Here is a 20,534-nt window from a genome sequence, read left to right as displayed (position 1 = left end):
TGAGACTGAGGTCTGTAGGTGCTGGCAACTGAAATGTTCAAACTGACTACAGCACATGATACATGAGGTTTGTTGAGAACCAGGGATTTACAACTAAAGTTTAAACAAGTAAGATATTTTCAAAGATGCTGTCTTGTTCTGAAACATCACAAAAATAATGATAGAACAGGATAGATAGAACAGGAACCATAGAAGAATGGGAAATGTTTTGCTGGCTTGAATGCATGAAAGGGCATGGGGGATGGGAGGAAGAGATGAGAAACTGAAAATACTAGAAAACACTTGTAAATATGTACACTAAAATCACTTATCTTTTGTGAGTGCTAGTGACTAGTGCTATGTATATGACAGTTCAGATCTGAACAATAAAAGCTAAAAGTACAGATCTGAGAAAAAAACGCTAAAGTGTTGTGTTACTTCCAATGTGTATAATTTTCTCATTTTGAACATAAATACATGTTGAACAGATATTTTAAAGATATTGCTTAGAAGTAGTGACATCTGCCTATCTTAATCCTACCTGCCCATTGTACCAACTGGTATCTTAGGCCATAAATATTCACTCTACTTCTCACACAGAGAACTCACTCAAAGAACAGACAAAATCACATTTTTTAGACCTACATACCACACATACATAATCACATACTTACATATAATATACCCGAGAAAGGGATAAATCAAGAAGAGGTGAAAGAAAACAAGTCCCAAATGATAGGGGCTTATAGTAGCAAGTGGAAATACAATTTAAAAATTTTTAATTGAATAGAGGAGGGAACAACTTTGAAAAAGAACAAATTTATAAAAATGACAATACTCAACTTCAAGACTTATAAAGCTTCAGTTAATGAAGGCAGTTTGATTATGGCATAAAAATAGACAAAAGAATCGATGGACAGAATATACATTCAGAAATAGACTTATATATATGTGTGTCAATCAATAAAGATGCAAGGGCAATTAAGTGGAGAAAATAGACCTTTTAAGCAAATCATGCTGGAATAATTAAATATACAAAGAAAAAAGAGAGAGAGAGAGAACTTTAAGCAATACTTCATCCCATAAACAAAAACTAACTCATAATGGGTGATAGATCTACCTCTAAAACCCAAAACTATAGTACTTCTGGAGAAAAGCAGGAGAAAATCTTTGTAACCTTAGATTAAGCAAACATTTCTTAGATACAAGATTAAAAACATGATTAAAAAAAAAAAAGATCAATTGGACTTAACTCAAAGTTACGAATGTCTGTTCTTTGAAAGACATCATTAAGAGAATGAAAAGAGAAGCCAAAGGCAGAAAGAAAATATTTGCAAATTATATATCTAATAAAAGACTTGTATTTCAAATAAAGAATTCTCAAAATTTAATAATAGAAAGACAAAGCAATCTTTTTTTTAATGGGGAAAAAAAGTCAAATTTGAAGCATGGAAGGACTTTAAGCATTGTTGCTAATTTGCAAATGGAGGGGAACTTGTGAGAAGGAAGGTGGGCTGCCTCTAAAATCTGAGGCAAGGAAATACGGAGCTCAGTCCTACAGTTTGCAAAGAACCAAGTTTTGCCAACAACTGAATGAATTGGGACATGGATTCTTCTCCAGAGCCTCCAGGTGAGAGCCAAGCTGTTCTACACCCTTCATTTTCATCAAGGGAGACCATGAGCTGAGATCCTAGTCGAGCCATGCTGGACTTGTCACTGCAGACCTGAGAACTCATAATTTTGCTATAAGAAACCAACAATCAGGGACACATGGGTGGCTCAATTGGTTAAGCATCTGACTTTCGCTCAGATTATGATCCCAGGGTCCTGGGATCAAGTCCTGTGTTGGGCTCCTTGCTCATCAGGGAGCCTGCTTCTCCTTCTGCTTGCTGCTCCCCCTCCTTGTGCTCTCTCTCTCTCTGGCATATAAGTAAATAAAATCTTAAAAAAAAAAAAAAGAAGCCAACAATCACAGCAACAAAAGAGATGGGGCAAATGATTTGAACAGACTTGTCACCAAAGATGTGTGTGTTCAAAATAAGCAAATGGAAAGATGCTCAACATCTTTAGCATTAGGGGAAGGACGAACTAAAATGTGGTATCACTCCACCCCTGGTAGGAGGTCTAAAATGAAAAAGACTGACTTGATCAAGTGTTGGCAAAATGTGGAGTAAGTGGAACTGTCACAAGCTGATGGTGGGAATGTAAAGTGGTGTAACCACTTTGGAAAACAGCTTGGCAGTTTCTTACAATAGCAGACATTATTGGACTGAACGACTCAGCCATATCCACTCCTTGGATAACATCCATTATCCAAGATAGATGAAAACATGTGTCCATGCAAAGTCTTCTCATGAATGTTCATAGCAGCTTTGTTTGCAGTAGCCAGAAACTGGAAAGAATTCAAATCCTCATCAACAGATACATGGATAAACAAATTGTGTACAGCCATACAAGTAGGATGTTACTCAGAGATAAACATAAATGAACTGTTAATACACACAAAACATTGAAGAATCTCAAAATAATTATGCTGAGTGAAAGAAGCCCCCCTCAGCAAAAGAAGGACACAGCATTATTTCCATTTATATGAAATTCTAGAAAAGCAAAGTCATCTATAGCCACATAAAGCAGATCCGTGTTTGCCTGTATCACATGTTGTGACATAAATTACAGGAGACACTTGGCCAAAAATCAGCTTGGAATTGATGAATCTAATGTCTTCATCATTTGTCCACTTCAACTGGGGACTTTCAAACAGACTGCCAAGAAAATAAATGTCTTAGCTTCAAATCTACCATTGCAGACAACCTGTTTTCTTAATAGTTTGTCTGTCTCAGGGCGGATCTTCACATAGGTGAAGGTGACTTTGTTGTTTTGGGCATTAAGATTTAAAAGTTTTCCTGAAACAATTGTAACATCATGTGCCAATTATACTCTAATTTAAAAAAAAAAAGATTTAAATGCTTTCATTGGACAAAATATGCAAAAATAATAGACCCTAAAGGACAAAAAAGAAAGAAGGAATGAACATTTGGAAAAAAATATAGGGTGGTGGAAATCTATATGCAAGGCTATAAGTATATCATTCATTTATAATTATTAAATAATACTACTACATGTTATAAGATATTTATTCATTGAAATGGGAAATTTAAATCTATTGCAAAAGTTTTAAATACACTGACTTCCTATCTTGTATTATTAGATTAACAGACCAAACTCCAAATAGACTTTCTAGTCATTTGACAGCAATAATGAGTGGATTAAAAATGCTTTATGAGGTGCAAATTTGTAGCGGGGTTTTTAACATGATAATATTAAATCAATTATAAATGCTTTATTTGGTTTTCCAAATTGTGATTTGCACTAATACTTTCATTACTTCACTGGAGTTTGAGTTATATTCCTTATCTCAGCTATTTTTGTAACACATGATGGGAATTATGTTAGAAAAAATGTTTATACATGATTTGAATACATCTTTTAAAAAAAGATTTGTTTATTTATTCAATATAGAGAGAATGTATGTGTGCAGGGACATGGGGCTGGGTCCCATGAACCCCAGACTGCAACCTGAGTCGGAACGAAGAGCCAGAAGCTCAACCCACTGAGCCACCCAGGTGCCCCTGAGTACATCTATTTTAAAAAAATACATGTGAAGTGTTGGGGCACCTGGGTGGCTCAGTGGGTTAAAGCCTCTGCCTTTGGCTCGGGTCATGGTCTCGGGGTCTTCGGGGCCTGCATCAGGCTCTCTGCACAGCGGGGAACTTACCCCGCCGCGCCCCCCCCCACCTACTTGTGATCTCTGTCTGTCAAATAAATGAATAAAATCTTAAAAAAATATATAAGTGGAGTGTGTATTTTATAGGGAAGGGTTTCTAGTATAGTCTGTGGAGTCTTTGCATGTTTTGATACCAGGTTTGGGGGAAAAATTTGAAAAGTGGTTGATAAGGGAAAATTTAAAGCATTTTATCCCTACTCATCAGAGGCAGAGTAGAGGAGGAAGAAGATGAATTTAGTCAGAGCACCGTTGCAATAGCCAGGAGTTCCTTCTCCCGAAATAGACTCTAGTGGGGATGTGGTGTTCTGACAGCAGAAGTAACATTGGACTGATGTTGGTTGATTAAAGCATAGACTTCTTTCATTTTCATTAAAGCGTAGCTTTAATGGTTGTTAAAGCAAAGACTTCTTTCATTTTCATTAAAGCATAGACTTCTGGAGTTAAAAGACAGACGTTCCAATGTCAGATCCACCACTAGAGGCTTCCGGACTATGAACAATTTACTAAACCTCTCCACGCCTCTACATCCTAATCTGTAACACAGGGACAGTAATGGTACCTACCTCCCAGGGCGGTTGTAAGGATTAAATGAGAACTTAAACATAACATCCTCAGTGAAATGCCTAACGCCCAAAAAGTGTTTGGTGGCTGGTGGCTATTTTAGAAATAAAGGCAAGCTATATGTGGGTGTGGAGCAGTCCCGCACAAGAGGTTCAGAATGAAAGCCGTTACTGGTGCAAAGAACAGACAAAGGCTTTGATAAGCATTCTCTTGTAAGTAGCCACTAGCCAACGTCCCCATGCAAATTTAAATTCATTTCAAATTTAAATTTAAAATTCGGTTCCTCAGTTACACTGGCCACATTTTAAATGCTAACTAGCCACATGGAGCTGCTCTGTTGGACATTATAGATATAAAGCCAGCTTAGCTGGGGTGAGTACCAGGGCAACCTTCCTGGGTAACTGGTTTACTGAATGCCCACATAAAAACTAATCTTCTCTTTCCTCTTTATCTTTTATTTTACAGAATCTGAGGTTTATCAAAACTATGTTACCCAAGAGTCTGTGCAATTTTTTCAAGCTGTTAGAATTTTTGATCACTGTTTACACCAGTGCATGTGAATGTATTGAGAGAGAGTCTATGATGGGGGTTGTCCTGGCTTTTCTTGACTGAGTTTCTGAATTCTATCATTAGCCTGAACATCTCTGCAATTTACCCATATCTGGTTATTAACATGTTATTTCTACACTCCTCCTCCTCCTCCCCTCCCCTCCTCTCCCCTGCCTCCACATCCTCTGAATCGCAAGCTGGGAGCCTGTGAGAGTTTTGTAAAGTGATCATTATTTTCAGAGCAGCTGGTTCTTAACAGCCCCGGGTTGGTGACAGAGGTGACAGGATCTGTTTCTGTGGCTGTATTGTCCTAATTATATTCCTAATGGATCACAAGTCTGGAGACAAAGCGATGTTACATATTGCAGTGTCCAGGGGCAGCATTTTATGGTATGCTGGGAACATCTCAATGTCGCATGTGTAGCCAGTGCTTTCTCTGTCATTAGTTAACCAAGCAGCGCGCGTGCCTCTTTCAGCTCCCTGACCCACATTTCATCCACGCTCTGCTGTTTTTCTCCTGCAGGGTTATTTCCTGAGTAAAGCCCAGAGCTTATGAATCCCCCAGCAGAGAGCTCTGTTCTGACCTCCCTAAAGAGGCAGTTTCACCTGCTGGGCTAGTGTTTTTCTGCTTCCTAGTCAATCTGTTAAGATTTTAGCAGGAGATTCTTGGATACCTTTTTCACAAAACATATGGGAGCTTGTAATTACTTTGGCCTGGTACAATTTTAGAATTGAGAGAGCAAGGAAGAGGTGCAAATCTTCTGTTCATAAATAACCAAATCTGTGGGCACTTTAAAAGGCATTCTGTGCAGGCAGGAGAATTTATGTGCCACATTTCACCCTTGGCACACTTTCCAAATGAATTGTTCAAAGAGAAGTTATATTAGGACAAATAGAAATGAAGACTAAGACCAGATGTGGATTTTTAGTTAATATTTATGCAACACCCAAAGGGAAGATAGTTTTGCACAATAAACTAAAAATGTCTTAGGCAAATAAGGAAATCTTTCCCCCTAGGACCTGGCACTGCAAAGGTATGAATTATACAACAAAGACCTGGGAATGCAGAACAAATGCAGGGTAGGTCGGGGAGACTATAAAAAAGAATTCATTGAGGAAGTGGTGAGGTAGCAGATGTGTGGAACTTACTCTGGGAAAATAAGGGCTTAGCACTTTTTTGGCCAGTCTCCTGTCTAAGGTAGGAAAGTCAAGCCAACCAGCCTCATTTCCTTCATCTATGGAGAGCAACAGTAGCTTTAAGTAGAATATATTCAGAACTGAGGTAGTGAGCTCACAATGAGTGAGTACACCTTAATAAGCTAAAAAGCAATGTCTCCAGATTTGAAATGATCTCCAGAGATATCGATGACATCTTTTTTTTTTTTTTAAAGATTTTTATTTATTTGACAGACAGAGATCACAAGTAGGCAGAGAGGCAGGCAGAGAGAGAGAGGAGGAAGCAGGCTCCCGCTGAGAAGAGAGCCCGATGCGGGGCTCGATCCCAGGACCCTGGGATCATGAGCTGAGCCGAAGGCAGAGGCTTTAACCCACTGAGCCACCCAGGTGCCCCTCGATGACATCTTTTAACTAATTCTGCTCTCCCCCATTGGTGTTCAAGGGAGGTGGAAAAGGCAAACATTGGATGCTTCTCAGTCCTTGGAGAGAAGTCTGAAAGCAACCAAGGTTTAAGGCATTGGAAGAATATTGAGACTCACATTAAATTAAAATAGGAAAATTTGTTAAAAGCAACACAGCTGGTTTTTCAGCCTTTCATTCATCAGTGAGAGCAAAATGTACATTTCTCACTATCTCCCAAGTTCCCAATCCCCAGGAGTTGGGGATAGGGAGAGGAGAAAAGGAGGGGGGGGGAATGTGTGTGGAAAATATTTATTTAAAACTTTTGGAGCCTCGAAGTGAAGACAGCTCTGGAAATGCTTATAAGCTTTTAGCACGTTGAACCCAAACCTCTCTACTACTTTCATGCCTCTGAGTCCTCTTAATTATTGAAGAGAGCTGTCTGTGTGTGACTTACCACAGGTTTTCCTGTAGAGCTGGTGCATCCTTGAGAATTTTTAAGCTACTTCTTCCCCCTCTCCTGTGTTAATTCTTCACTATTTGATATGGACAACAAATCAGCTTACCTTATTCTCTCATAATGAAAATTTGTGGATTTTTAGCTGCTATCAAGTTTCTGCTAAGCATGTTTATTTGTTCATTTCTTGTCAACATTTTCTATTGTTTTGTTTTAGTTTCTTCTACCTGTCCAGATGTTACAGGCTCTGGGTATGATGTGGAAAACCAGGCTGCTAAGTTTCCTGCCCTCTTGGAGCTGCCATTCTGGTGGGGTTCCAGGTACAATGCTAGTGTGAGCTGGAAAAGCCTCTCTGGTGAGAACATTTAGTTAAGATCGGAATGCTGAGAAGGAGCTAGAGAAGGTCTCAGAAGGCATCCTATGAGGAAAGAGAAGAAAGTGGTGAGGAGAAGGATGTCTGTTGCTGACAATATCAGGGGAGAGAAGGGATCAGGGCCAAATGAGGGCCCAGCTGGCCATGGCAAGAATCAGTTTTATTTGATGTGCATCAGGAAATCATTGAACATTTTAAAGTAAAGAGAATGTAGGTTTTCAAAAGAATCTTCTGTCTAATGCCTGAAGTTAAGACTGAGGGGGAGCAGAGAGTAGCAGGAGTACAAATAAGACCATTTAGAAAGGTACTGCATTAGTCCATGCAGGAAGTGAAGGCAGTTTGGCCTAGCGTTGGAGTAGTGTGGATGTCAGGGTCTACATTTTGGAGGTATATATCTAAGTTTTAGATAACAACTAAAAGGATAAGAGAAAGTTGGAGGGAAGAATAATAATAATAATAAACAACACTTCTATTACATGTAGGTTCCTTTTAGGTTCCAATATTAACATGTAAATGCAGTGGAGGGATACGATACCCAGGAACTTGATGGGTCAACTAACAGTATTTTTTAAACTTTTCGACAGTAAGCAGAGGTTATGGAGTTACAATAAAAAGGTTAAAGATCAGTCTCTGCCTTTAAAGATACCACTCTGTTTTCCGAATGCTTCCGTATGTTTGTCTCAGGTAATAAAAATGTGTCTGTCGTGCATGGCAAAGTAGGTATAATAAATATTCATCATTTCGTCTGTGTCTGCGGATTTTTTTTTTTTTTTTTTTTTGGTGAAATCAGGAAAAGATGGAGCTGTGTTTCGCTGAACCCCAAACTACCGTATCTACTTTTTGGGCCACTGCCAGACATCCAGGAGATTCGATTTCTTGCCAGAGTCCGGGTAAGCTCCCCAGTTAGGTGCTTCCCCGGGAGGGCGGCGGGGCGGGGGGCGGAGGGCGGGGTTGATCAGCCCTCTACAGGTCTGTTTTCCAAGCATTGTGGTTGCCATGCAGCAGGGGGCGCTGCAGTAGTGCTCATCGTGGTCCCACGGCGCCCATCGCCCAGCCAGAAGGGGGCCAAGCCAGGCGGAGGTGTGGCAGGCAGCCCGCTGTCCTCTTTGGTCTCGCAACTTTAGTACCCAGAGCTCGTCTACGCAGGCCATTCTTCTACACCATAATTTATCAGGTTGGACGCCTTCCATCCAGTCCTGCATCCGGGCGGAAAGGAAAGGGCATTAGCTTCCCGCCTTCCTAGGTTTTGAAGATAGCGCTGCGCTGGGCTGCAGAGGCGTCTCTTCTCTAATGCTTCCAGAGTCAGCCTGAAAGTCCCCTTGAAACCACGAAAGGCCCCCGCAGCTGTGGCGTGTGTGTATGTGTTTCTTTCTTCTTTTGGGGTCCCTTCTTTTTAACCTGACTGCGGGACCTTTTTCCTCGCCCATACATCTTTCTATTGACATTTGGGACGACGGTAGACTCGGAGCTGCAATCTCTCCCTCCTGAGATGCCCCTCAAGCTTTCCAAACCCCCCTCCCTTTTCGGCTCGCACCGTGTGACCGTGTATGCGAGGTCGCGTCGATGTTGGTGGCAAGTGAGGCTGCAGCCCTCGCCAAACCTGTTCTTCCTCTCCCGGTCCCCAGAAGTCCCTCCAGCTGACCGGACTTACGCCTGGCAGCGCTTGGCACACGCAGCGCTGGGGCTGAGTCGGTGCCAGGCGCAGCCAGGCAGCAGCGGCGCGAGAGACCGTGTCCTCCGTGGTGTCGATTCTCTTCCAGCTCCTCCTCCCAGGGCGCATTCCAGTTACCCCCCTCGGCTGTCTTCCAGCGGTTGTCCTTGGGTCCCGAGGGCTTTCCAGAGTGAAATCGAGGGTGAAAGAAACAAGAGGAGGGCGGGAGGTGGGTAGGAGGAGCCTCGGGCCTCGGGGAGCTGGGAGGAGCCTCCAGCCAGGGGGTGATGTGGGAGGAGCCTCGGGGGGGGAGGATCTGGGTGGAGAAAGGGGCCGGGCAAAGCCGGGATGGAGGGCTGGCCACGCAGGCGCGGGGGGGCCGCGCCGAGAACCCCACGCGGGAGCTTCTGGAGTCTCCAGCCACCGCTCCTCACTTCACTGGAGAAGGGGCTGGGGCTGGGAGGGAGCTAATAAAGAGTGAATGGGCGGCAGCCGCTGTGGCGGCCAGAGTCAGCCGGAGCAGCACCGGAGCCGTGCGCCCGGGAGGCGGCTAGGGGAGGCGGTTCGCCTTGTCCCTCCTACCCGCCCCTCTTTCTCCCTCTTCCTCCAGCTGGTCCCAGAACCCTGCTGGGTCCGGTCCCTCTGCCCCCATCCCGCATTCTTCCACCTCCTCCGAGTCCCACTCCTCACCTAGGGCGCCCCGAACTGCCATGGGTTAGGGTGGGGGCCTCGAGCCGCGCGAAGGACCAGCCCTGTGCATCCGCCGGGGGGCGCGAAGCCCGAAAGACGCCAGCCGCTCGCGGGCGCCCGGCATGGGGAGCGTGGTGTGAGCCCGCACCCAGAGAGGACGCAGCGGCTGCGGAGACGGGCGCGAGGAGGAGGAGGAGAGCGGTGGACTGCAAGGACCCGAGGGAGGAAGGGAGGGACAAGAGGGTGGGGAGCTAGGAAAAAGTGAATCTGGGAGGAGAAGGCGGCGGAAGGTGGGGATTGATGCTTCTGTTTTTTGTTGCCGTTGCTGCCCTCGCGCTGGGAGCCGAGCCGGAGGGAAGGCGGTGGAGAGATGATTGCAGAGTTGGTGAGCAGCGCTCTGGGGCTCGCCTTGTATCTCAACACCTTGAGTGCGGATTTCTGCTATGATGACAGGTAAGGGGTCGGCGGGCTGCGTGGGGACTCCGCGGGGACTCAGAAGCTTGCCGCTTTAAGGCTGAAGTGCGTCTTGGAGGAACTGGTCCGCACCTGAAGGTTTAGGAGACGCGTAAACAACACCCAGAGCAAACACCGGGGAAGCGAGCGCGCTGGGCGGTCTGAAGGAGTTTGGGTTCCTAGTTTGCAGCAGGTTCTTTCTCTTGCTTATTGGCTGCTGGCGAACGCTTAAGTTTCTTATCGGAAATCGCAGCAATTTGGGGAACTGTTAATGATCATATTAAATGGAAAAAAAAAAGTCTTAGGTCTTTGTTGGTGCACATTGAACGATTTTACGTCTTGGCTGGAAGGAAGCCGCTCCCCTCCTAATAGATCTTCCCTGTAGCGCTTCCTTTTATTGATGGGACACTTTTATTTCCCGGGAAAAAACCCACATCTTGACGTTACCGAAATAGTGGAAGGAGAGAATCGTACTCTGCTTCAACTTTCCCGTTGGACGTGTACGGTACTTATAGATAGTGCTGCTGATGGGCTCTCCGGCTCCCCCCGCCTGGCTCACCAATCGATGGAGTAGCACTTTATAAAAGCCTGGGCTTTCATTTCTGTTTGGGAGTTTTACATTAGACGTTAGCGGTTCTTTTGTGCTAATTGGGGAAGAAGACGCCCCTAGAGACTGAAGTTGTCTTCTGCATTTGGGCTAGTTTGGGTGGCTAATGAGACCTGAACTGTGTTGTCAAAGAAACTGCATCGATTTCTGGAAAATGTCACAGTTGTGCTCGTGTCTCTACCTATTTTTTAAATGTTGTTAGTGTTTAGAAACTGATGAAAAGCTCCAATAGCCATTAGGGAAAATTCCAATTTGTGCCTTTCCGGTGACTTAATCTGATTACAATTAAAACAGATGCATAATTAAAATATATTAGGGAGAACAGCACGCCTGGCTAAACTTATTAACCATCCTGGGGTGTTTCATGCTCCATTGAAATTAAACCATCCAAAAAGTGAGCACAGATTTACTTTGACAGCTTTTCAGCAGCCTCTCTGGGCTATGGAAAGCGAATGGATCCCCAGGGTCAAGGCAAGGCAGAGAGTGAACTTAAGCAAAGTGGTTGATAGTGAGGGCAAGTGAAGGCAGAATCTTCTCTGGGTGGTAATTAGCCGTGTTCTGTATTCTCTGGTGTGCCCACTCCCCGGCTAAAAGCATGTTCATGGATATATGCTTGAAATCTGTGAATCTAAGTTTACACCCACATGTCTGTTATGAAATCCCCTGATAATAGGTGCAATGAAATAAAGCAAACTCTTCTTAATGCATTTTATGTAGTGTCTGTCAGAGACTGGTTGATAAGGAAGCCACTGTTAGACATAAACTTTAACTTTTAAGCAGTATATAGATCTAGCAACTATGATACATGGTCTGAGAAATAAATGGTCTTTGTGTAAGAGTGAGGTGAGATGCTCTGTTCTTTCCGCTTCTGTGTTTCTGTGCACCTGCTCTTTCTAGGGAATGGAGAAAAAAAGGCTCTTGACAGGGAAGAAAAAGGAATGGGAAGAAACAGCTCTTCCTTCCAAAGATGGGTGACTTTTCACTAAAATGAGCTCAGGGATGAATCTGTGTAGTTCTTGGTTCTGTTGGGGACAGTTTGAAAAGCAGTCATTTAAACTAAGAATAAAGAGTTTGGGAAAAAAGTAACTTGCTGTAGTACAGTAAGTATGGTAGAGTACTGTGATAAGTCAGGCGTTCCCAGTGTATGCTATACTTTATTGCTGTTCAGTTCTTTAAAAATTGTATCTCAGAAGAAAGCATCCTGTAAAATAGGAAGACTTGAACTAAACTAAATTTGCGTGTATATTTTTTCTGTAGATTTAATTATTATGTGTTCTTTAATCATCAGTCAGTAGTGTTAGGACTTTTAACTTGGGGAGAACAGTGTGAGTGAGGGGATAAATTAGTTGTGCTTTGATGGTGGGCTTGCTCAATATATGACATATAGACATTATATTACCGTTGTGATGTTAAGAGCCTGTAAATGTAAATTGCACTTGGCCACAACATGGAAGTGTATGTTAGTCTAAGTTTCTTAGTAGCAGAACCGCATATGCAGTCCTATACTCTATACTAAGAGTATGCAGTCTTAACAGAATCAAACTTAGTTTTTATGTATCCTAGAAATTCTGAAATGCCTCTTAGTAGAAGCGTGGAACTTGCTGGATGTCTGCATAGCATGCACAGTGCCAAGGTGCTCTGTAAATTGTGGCTTTTCGGATAATACTTTTTATCTGCCTCCTCTAACTCACTGGTGTGTGGAGCAGGGAGAGAGCTGAGGAGTCCAGTGGAAACTGGAGGATGATGATAATGTGTTTACTTCCACTGCTTCGTTTCAGACTACAAAGACTCAAGTTTAAAACGTTGTGTAAACTGCATCTGTGGATTCCACTGTGCTCACTCCCCGCCCCCCCACCCCCAAGAACTTTGTGAAATAGAGTTCTAGAAGGAGAGAGGCCAGTGCTGGGAGCAGCTCCCAAGGAGGGAGATGGCTCTTACGCTTGACTTGCTTAACTAAATCAAGACTCTGCATTTTAGCTGAAGAATCTGGCATTTGCTGTAGGAGGGCTTTATATTGCTTCAGCTTAAACATTATTGCTGTGGTACTTCTCAAAGTTATCATTTCTTTTAAATACAGTGATCAAGTTTACTTTGTAAACTACATATATAATTTCTTTCACTGTTTGATGTAGCTTGGTTGAGATTAAGTGGTAATCTGAAACTTTTTTGTAGCAAAATCGATTTCCCTATGGTAAAACTTAATATTTTACAAGTGTTTTTATGCTAAACTTAAGAATACGGCTAGGATGGGATGAAACAAATGGAAGAGTAGAATTCATCATATCTGATGACAAAGCATATATAGTTTCAGCTTCATCCCCCCCTTCATCCCTTTGCCTTCAGTCTAGTCATGATTGTATTGAATCTTAAATTGTGGTTAGAGTACAGTTGGAATGATAAATAAACAGTGTTTGCCAAATTCTAAGTCATCATGAATGTGACATCTTGAAGGACACTCTTATTTTCTGGAGAAATTTGGTGTTTAGGTCAGTGGAAAAAAAACTTGCTGATCCCAAGTTCTCTGCTCTCTTATATATTTATTGAGGATAACATTGCATCATTTTCACCATATCCGTTTTAAAAGTACTATTAGAAGTTTTGCATAGAGATAATGCTAAAAGAGGAGTCGGTTTACTTCAGAGTAGCAGAAGGATGCCATATCTATTGTTTTGTAGTCGAATTCTTTTTGCACATATCACCTAATTGATGGTAAGCCCTTTATGATGTATATAACAAGTAAAAAGATAATCAGCTAATACATATTTTTATTCTTGGGTGAATAAAATCATGCATTACTTAAAGGATAATTTGAGTTTTGGGAAGTGGGAAGTGGGTTTGTGGCTGCTTTGAAAATTGTTTTCCTTTATGCCCATTTTGCATTCGTTCAACCTAACCTTGATCATTAACATGACCTTTGGGTTTCTTAGCTATCTCATTGTTCAATAATTGTGTGATATTTGGAGGAGCAACTCCACAGCCAGAGTTTCTATTTTTGAATCAAAACTACCCCAAACTCTTTTTTTTTTTAATTAAAGATTTTATTTATTTATTTGAGAGAGAGACAGTGAGAGAGAGCATGAGAGGGGAGAAGGTCAGAGGGAGCAGACTCCCCATGGAGCAGGGAGCCTGATGGCGAGACTCGATCCCAGGACTCTGGGATCACGACGTGAGCTGAAGGCAGTCGCTTAACCAACTGAGTCACCCAGGCGCCCAAAACTACCCCAAACTCTCTCTTTTTTTTTTTTTTTTTTAAATTTTATTTATTTGACAGATAGAGATCACAAGTAGGGAGAGAAGCAGGCAGAGAGAGAGAGGAGGAAGCAGGCTCCCCGCCAAGCAGAGAGCCCGACGCGGGACTCGATCCCAGGACCCCGAGATCATGACCTGAGCTGAAGGCAGCAGCTTAAACCACTGAGCCACCCAGGCGCCCCTACCCCAAACTCTTAAAAGCATGTTCCTAATTTAGTTATTCATTTGGATGTAAATATAAATCTGATTTTATAGAGACACGAGTTAATTTGAAGTCATAAAGATTTTGACTAACAGCATTTAAAATGAAGGAACAGAGGACTTAAGGCATGATAACTTTTTTTTAAAAACCATTTTTTCTTAAAGTTATTCAACTATTCCTTCTAGTTGACCTTTTGAAGTGACTATCTGTTTGGGTTTTGAGCTGGTATGATAAGAATCCCTTATGAAATGATCAATCACTCTGTTAACTTCCCTCTAAAAAATTCTCTTTAATAGACTTGCAGTGGACCAGTCTGGGATTGTTACCTTACAGTTCTCGTATGTTCAACCATTGAAGTCCTACTTGGTATTTAGTAAAATCCTGTTTAGGAAGAATTACTCTTAAGATCAAGTATAGAAGGAAGAAGTTTGTTTTGTATCCAAGGTTGTCCCCTCAGGTCTTTATTGCAAGAAGTTACTGTGTACAAGGGCGCTACTTGACCGATTTCCTTCCAAGTTTATGATACATTGGAAAATATGCAAGTGGTTATGGTTTATAGTTTATGAAATATTCTAATATGATCTTTTACTTTCTAGCAAAGTTTAGTCAGATCTATGCAGAACGGGTTCATTTTGCTGCTTGAACAAGTACATCTCTTAATAGTAAATTAAAATTAGGTGAAGCCAGTATGGACTACTTTGCCTTACTTTCAGTGAGCCTGTCACATGGGGTTTATCCTAGCAAATGACCCAAATACAAGCACTGAATGGACGTGTATAAATGCCATTGGGAAAATTATGGCTTGCCAGCCATCTGTCTCTTAGTTGTCTTTATATATATATGTGTATGTGTGTGTGTGTGTGTGTATAATATATATATTATAATAATATTACGTATGTATAATTTTTGGGAGGGGTTATATTATTAGTTTACATTGGTACTCTCTGTTTAGTTTTTTAGGGCTAATGTGTGCCTGCGGGAACACTGAATTCCCCGAAGCTGTAATTCTGAAATAGCTAGAACCTTTTGGATTATTCCAACATGAGTTAGGAGTACAGTTTGTCTTCTGAATCTCTCTGTTGCTGTTCTGTACATTAAAAGCACTTATTTAAAATGCCCATGATGTTACTGCTGTTTATCATAGGCAAAGGGTACATTCCTCAGGAACAGGCCCTTCATAATATTGGGAAAAGACAAAGTTTACCCTTGTCACTCTGAAAAACGACAAACCTTTCAACACTATTATTTTCACTTAATAGGCTTTTAAACAGTAACATTTACCTTCTACATTTTTTGGTTTTCTCTTGTAAGCTAAATATTACATCAGCTTTGTGTACTTACTTTAATGGCTTCACAAAAGTGACACATGTGGCAGCCTTGATGGGAAGGACAAATGGGTTGTTGAATGTTAAGACCCCTCCTCTATGAATAGCAAGCAGTCTTCATTTAGAGCCTGTTTGAAAAAAAGGGGAGAGGCATATAACCAGGAACGGTGTGCTTTCTGTTTTTCGTACAACGAAAAAAGCATAATATTTTGAATAATTACAGGTGTAATTGTGCACAATGCTAGATGGTTTCTTTGAAGATTTGGTTTGTATGTACTTTCGAGGAATAAATGAGTCCATTCAATAATTCACTAATTATGAGTACTCCTAAACGTAAGCGTCTCACGTATGTGATGCGTGATACAAACAGCAGCTGGTCACCCTTGTCAACAAAGCATCTCTACCTTTCTGTCTTTGTCCGACCTGTACTGTAGCTGGTGTTGTAAAGTATTTGAATCTGGGAGTCTGATGATAGACTTGTAAAAATGCTGATGGGCTGTCCTTTAGCAGCATTTCACTTGCAGTTAGCCATGTTTATTTGGCTGATACTCATATTTTAAAACTTAGATTGGGACTCTGTTGGCTTCATTCCCAGAACAGCCATGCGGAGCATCCATGGTAGGTGTCTTGCACTGGCCTTGTTACTGGTCTGGTGCTCACTGGCACTGTGTTTGTACACATAGGGTACCTCTCCCAAATGATGTCTTTCCTATTTGTCCAGATCAGTTGTTTTCCTTGGAGGAAAACACTTGGAGTTAACTAGATTTGCCTTGACTGGTCATAGGGATTGAAGACTTTTGCCTCAGATTTTTTTCCCCTGTATTTTCTAGGCAGATAATTCCATTAAGATGCAGCACTATCAAATTTCTATTGATCTTTTCTTCCTCTGACAGTTTAACTTTTCAATCATATTTGTCAGTTTCTCTTGTACTCAAGATTTCCTAGAATCAAAGGTATAAATGTTCATTTCAGTCTTTTAGAAACTTTTTGGGATTACAGTTTGGGGGTCAACTATGACTTTTTTTTTTCCCTTACAGCTAAATAGGAAAGAATTGAGTAAGGCTATCCACAGAGGAAAATTTTGAAGAAGGCAGGAACTCTGAAATGACTTGTTTTCAAGATACTACATGAGAAGTTGCTTTCCTGTTTTTAGAGTAATTTATTTTCTTTAAGGACATTTCCTAATGTGTAGTTAATTTGGACAATTAGAAATGATTGTTTTGAAGATGAAATAGGCAGAGATCTTATTTGCTCAGGTCTAAAAAATTAATGTGGAAACGAGATTAGAACTGAACATTTAACTTCACCTTTAGATTCCATTTTATTGCGGGATTAAATGAAATTACTAAAGGTATATACAGGCCACATTACTTGAGGACAGTGCTGTAGTATCTGTTTTGAGAGTGCCTTCGTATTCGGTAGAAGAGGTGCTATTTGGCTTATGATAATTTGATGTAAGCTTTGGTTTCTTGATTTCTTTGTTGGGCATCTTGTGATATCAGAGTGAGGCAGGGTGTGACTACCACACCATGTAGTCATAGTCAGGGAGATTGACTATATTACATGATTTGTCAAATGAAACATACATCAGTGCCCTTACAATAGCAGCTATGTGCTAGGTGTGGCGGTCAAGTGAAATGTTTGTGTCAAACCCCTTCGTCTTCAATGATTACCCTTCATTTCTGTGGCATTCATTATAATAAATATGTCATTACTCCACCAAAACGTTAGGGTAAAAAAAAACCCAAACAAACCAAAAACCCCACAAGTTCACTACAGGCTTATGGTTGTGATTTCATTAGGGAACAACACATAAAACAATAGTGCCATGGGGTAAAGGAATTTACTGACATTTGAAACTGAAAAAAATCCCGAGTTTTGATAATGAAAGTGTTTTTTTCCTAACTGTGATTCCAGATTATTGATTTCTTTAGAAGTGGAAAGTTTTGACTGTGCTCTCTTAGAAATTCTCACTTGGCATCATTTGGGAGTATTTTAACTTCAAAGGATGTGTTATTTGCTGAAGAGTGGCCACTGGGGCGTAATATGGCTCTTGACATTTTGAACAGTGTTAAGTGATGGTACTGAAGTATTTCAAACAGCCATGTTTCAGCATTGTTTAAAAATCCAGTGGGAAGAATGGCAATCCGTATAAGCCTGCATTCTTGGAATTCCTTGGGTATTAATTTAAATGTAGTTCACAAGTTTGGTTTTTATAAAATAAGGGTTTTTTTTAATGAAAGATGAGTAATTTTAGTGAAATTTTTTACAGCTGTGTCTTATGAAATTTTGTTTTCTTTTTTGAATTGCGTATAAGTATTCTATTAAGAGACTGAAAGGATGCAGACCACAGCCTTGTTGTTTGTCTTGGCTTTCATCTGTTAGCTGGGTTAGATTCCTATGTTTAGGACATTGTTATAAAGCATATTATTACTGAATTTCTCTTTTAAACCCTAGATTATAAAACTAGTCTATGAGAGAGGCAGGTAAGTCAAAATACTACGGGAAAAGTAAACGTTTTGTTTTTGTGAATTTCCAGTTTGTTTCACCATGAAGGCAGGCCTATCCTGCTTTCTTTTCTGTTAGTGGCATCTCTTGGATTAATAAGGCAAGTCAGTAGTTTAATTCTTTATAATGTCAGTGCGTGTTGAAGTAATATCCCTAACGGGAGGTGACTTGGGTGGTGGCTATGAAGCCTACATTGGTAGACTTGACCACTTTTCTTAGTTTAGAGAAGACGCATTGTCATCCCAAAGCCATTTGGGAGAAGTGGTTGTTGAGGTTAGGGCGGGCAGCTGAAATGTTTTCATATGGGGACCTTTCTCATTGTTTTATAAGCTGTCTTTTGGCTACTTCTGCCTTTCTGTCTTCAGGTTTTTAAAGGTATTGTAAATTCTGAGCCTGCTGCCTTGAATTGTAAAAGGTGTCTTAAGTCTGTAGGTAGGACGCTTAGGTCCAAATATTTTGTCAAGTGTACTTCTTTTAGAATAGGACATTCCCCTCCTCCTCCAAATAATTAACTATAGGTCTGGGCTCTCGAAGCCATTGAAAAGAGCTCATTTTGACAAAGCAAGCTTCTAATGACAAATTTTCCAACCACAAATTTGCAGAAGAAAAGTTTTCAGATGATGAAGAAGTTTAATCAGGCAAAAAGACATTTTTATTTGCAGAAATAGGCCCTTCAGAGGGAGGCAATTATTTATAGCTGATGTGAAAAACGGGTATACCTGAATTCATTTGGTAAACCTCATTTAAAACAGGAAGGTTAGTCTATTGAAAAAAAAATGGTGCTGAATTATGTCACTGAATTTATATTAAAGAAGGTTTTATACTGTCACCCACTCCTACGGGGTTATGTACTGATTTAAGCAAAGAAAATGTGAATTTGAGATTTAGAATCTATGAAAGACACCAGTGTGTAGCCTGAAATTACTAACTATACTTTGCCACAAATATCTAGTCTTTTATTTAAAATATCCCAGTAGAAATGATCTCTAGGTTTCCTTCCTCCATCTCTGTATTTAAGAGAGTCTTTGTATTTTTTCTTTTAAAAACAGTGGTGTTTTTGGCATTTGTTCCATGTCGAATAGAAAATGAAATTTCACTGCTTTGAACCACTTGTATGTCATCAATATAAAAAGTGTAAACCATTTCTATGACAGAGTATTGGGTAGCTACTTTTGAATTCATGCCTGACAAGACTGAAGATGCCCATGACAGGCAACGGGGTTTTAGACCTGCTGCTCTCATAACTTCCTCCCTGCCTTCATCCTTCAATATGGATGATTGCCTTTTAGAAACTCTTTTATTTATTTTTATTTTTATTTTTTTAAAGGATTTCATTTATTCATCTGACAGAGATCACAAGTAGGCAGAGGCAGACAGAGAGAGAGGAGGAAGCAGGCTCCCCACAGAGCAGGGCCATTTCCCAGGACCCCGGGATCACGACCCCAGCTGAAGGCAGAGGCCCAACCCACCGAGCCACCCAGGTGCCCCTAGAAACTCTTTTATAACCATTCTTTTTTTTTTTAATTTTAAGATTTTATTTATTCATTTGACAGAGATCACAAGTAGGCAGAGAGGCAGGCAAAGAGAGAGGGGGAAGCCGGCTCCCTACTGAGCAGAGAGCGGGACGTGGGCCGATCCCAGGGCCCTGGGACCACGACCCGAGCCAAAGGCAGAGGCCTAACCCACTGAGCCACCCAGGCAGCCCCTAGAAATTCTTTTAAAATGCAGTTTAAATTTCCAGTTTCTTGGAGTCAGATGGATCACTCAGATTCTCCTAAAGCAACATTTTTGGGCTGGGCCTCTTGCTGGATCTTTTTCCATCTAGATACATGTATATATTTCTAGATTAGGATCAGTGCTTCCCAACTTCCTTGTACCACCAGATCACCTGGGGTATGAAAATGTAGGTTCTGAGACAAATCATGAAATAGACTTTTAACTATGGAGAACAAACTGGTGGTGACCAGGAGGATAGGGGGTCGGGGGTAAGGGACTTGGGGGGGGGGTCAGGTGGGGGATGGGTGAAATAGGTGATGGGGGTTAAGGAGGGCACTTGTGATGATGGAAATGCTGAATCACTATATTGTACACCTGAAACTAATATAACACTGTCTGTTAACTAACCGGAACTAAAATAAAAACTTCAAGAAAAGAAAAGAAAAATGGATTAAAAAAAAAAAAAGGCAGGCTCTGCCTGGAGTGAGCCTTAGAGTACATTTCTTCTTTTGCAGGTGCTCCAGCTGATGGTGGTACATGGACCCCACTTTGAGTAATAAGACTCTGTTCCTTTTAAGTGTATTACATCAGCTCGGTCTGTTTCACAGACCTTTGGAAAGATTGTCTAGTTCCCGGGTGGAATAAGATTGAGGATAAGGTGTCTGTTCTTTGTGTGTGAGCTTGGCCATCTTAGTTAATCTTTATGTTTTGTTTTCACATTTGTTCAGCCACGACATCTTTAAATTGACCAGATGGATTTGAGGGGTTGTGTAGATTTTGAAAAGGTAGAGAGCCTGTTGAAATTCTAGAGATGATCTCTATTGAAATATCTGTCACCATTTTGTATTACAATAT

The 20,534-nt window shown here is 41.2% G+C and overlaps 2 protein-coding genes across 4 annotated transcripts in view; one reads left to right on the top strand and one right to left on the bottom strand.

Moving 5' to 3' along the window:
* Positions 1–7,130: 7,130 nt before the first annotated feature.
* LOC123947263 lies at positions 7,131–9,123 on the bottom strand. Of its 2 annotated transcripts, none has more exons than XM_046013369.1 (2): positions 8,813–9,123; positions 7,131–8,474 (listed from the first exon to the last, which is right to left on the bottom strand). In XM_046013369.1, exons 1-2 carry the CDS (start codon positions 9,056–9,058, stop codon positions 8,112–8,114), a joined length of 609 nt encoding a protein of 202 aa, XP_045869325.1. In that variant the 5' UTR covers positions 9,059–9,123; the 3' UTR covers positions 7,131–8,111. The 2 variants fall into 2 exon arrangements, with proteins under 2 accessions (XP_045869325.1, XP_045869326.1); XM_046013370.1 differs by having other exon boundaries at positions 8,879–9,123.
* Positions 9,124–9,279: 156 nt separating this feature from the next.
* Positions 9,280–20,534, top strand: part of TMTC2 (transmembrane O-mannosyltransferase targeting cadherins 2) — a 434,663-nt gene continuing 423,408 nt past the window's right edge. The window contains exon 1 of one of the 2 annotated variants that reach the window (XM_046013513.1): positions 9,280–10,072. In XM_046013513.1, coding sequence (XP_045869469.1) covers positions 9,990–10,072 — 83 coding nt within the window. In that variant the 5' untranslated portion in view covers positions 9,280–9,989. The remainder of the gene's footprint in view (positions 10,073–20,534) is intronic. The other variant, XM_046013514.1, reaches the window with a different exon arrangement.

Source organism: Meles meles, chromosome 7 (assembly GCF_922984935.1).
Source record: "Meles meles chromosome 7, mMelMel3.1 paternal haplotype, whole genome shotgun sequence".
Lineage (NCBI taxonomy): Eukaryota > Metazoa > Chordata > Mammalia > Carnivora > Mustelidae > Meles > Meles meles.
Note: the sequence above shows the minus strand (reverse complement) of the source record. Positions and strands in the feature narration are given on the sequence as shown.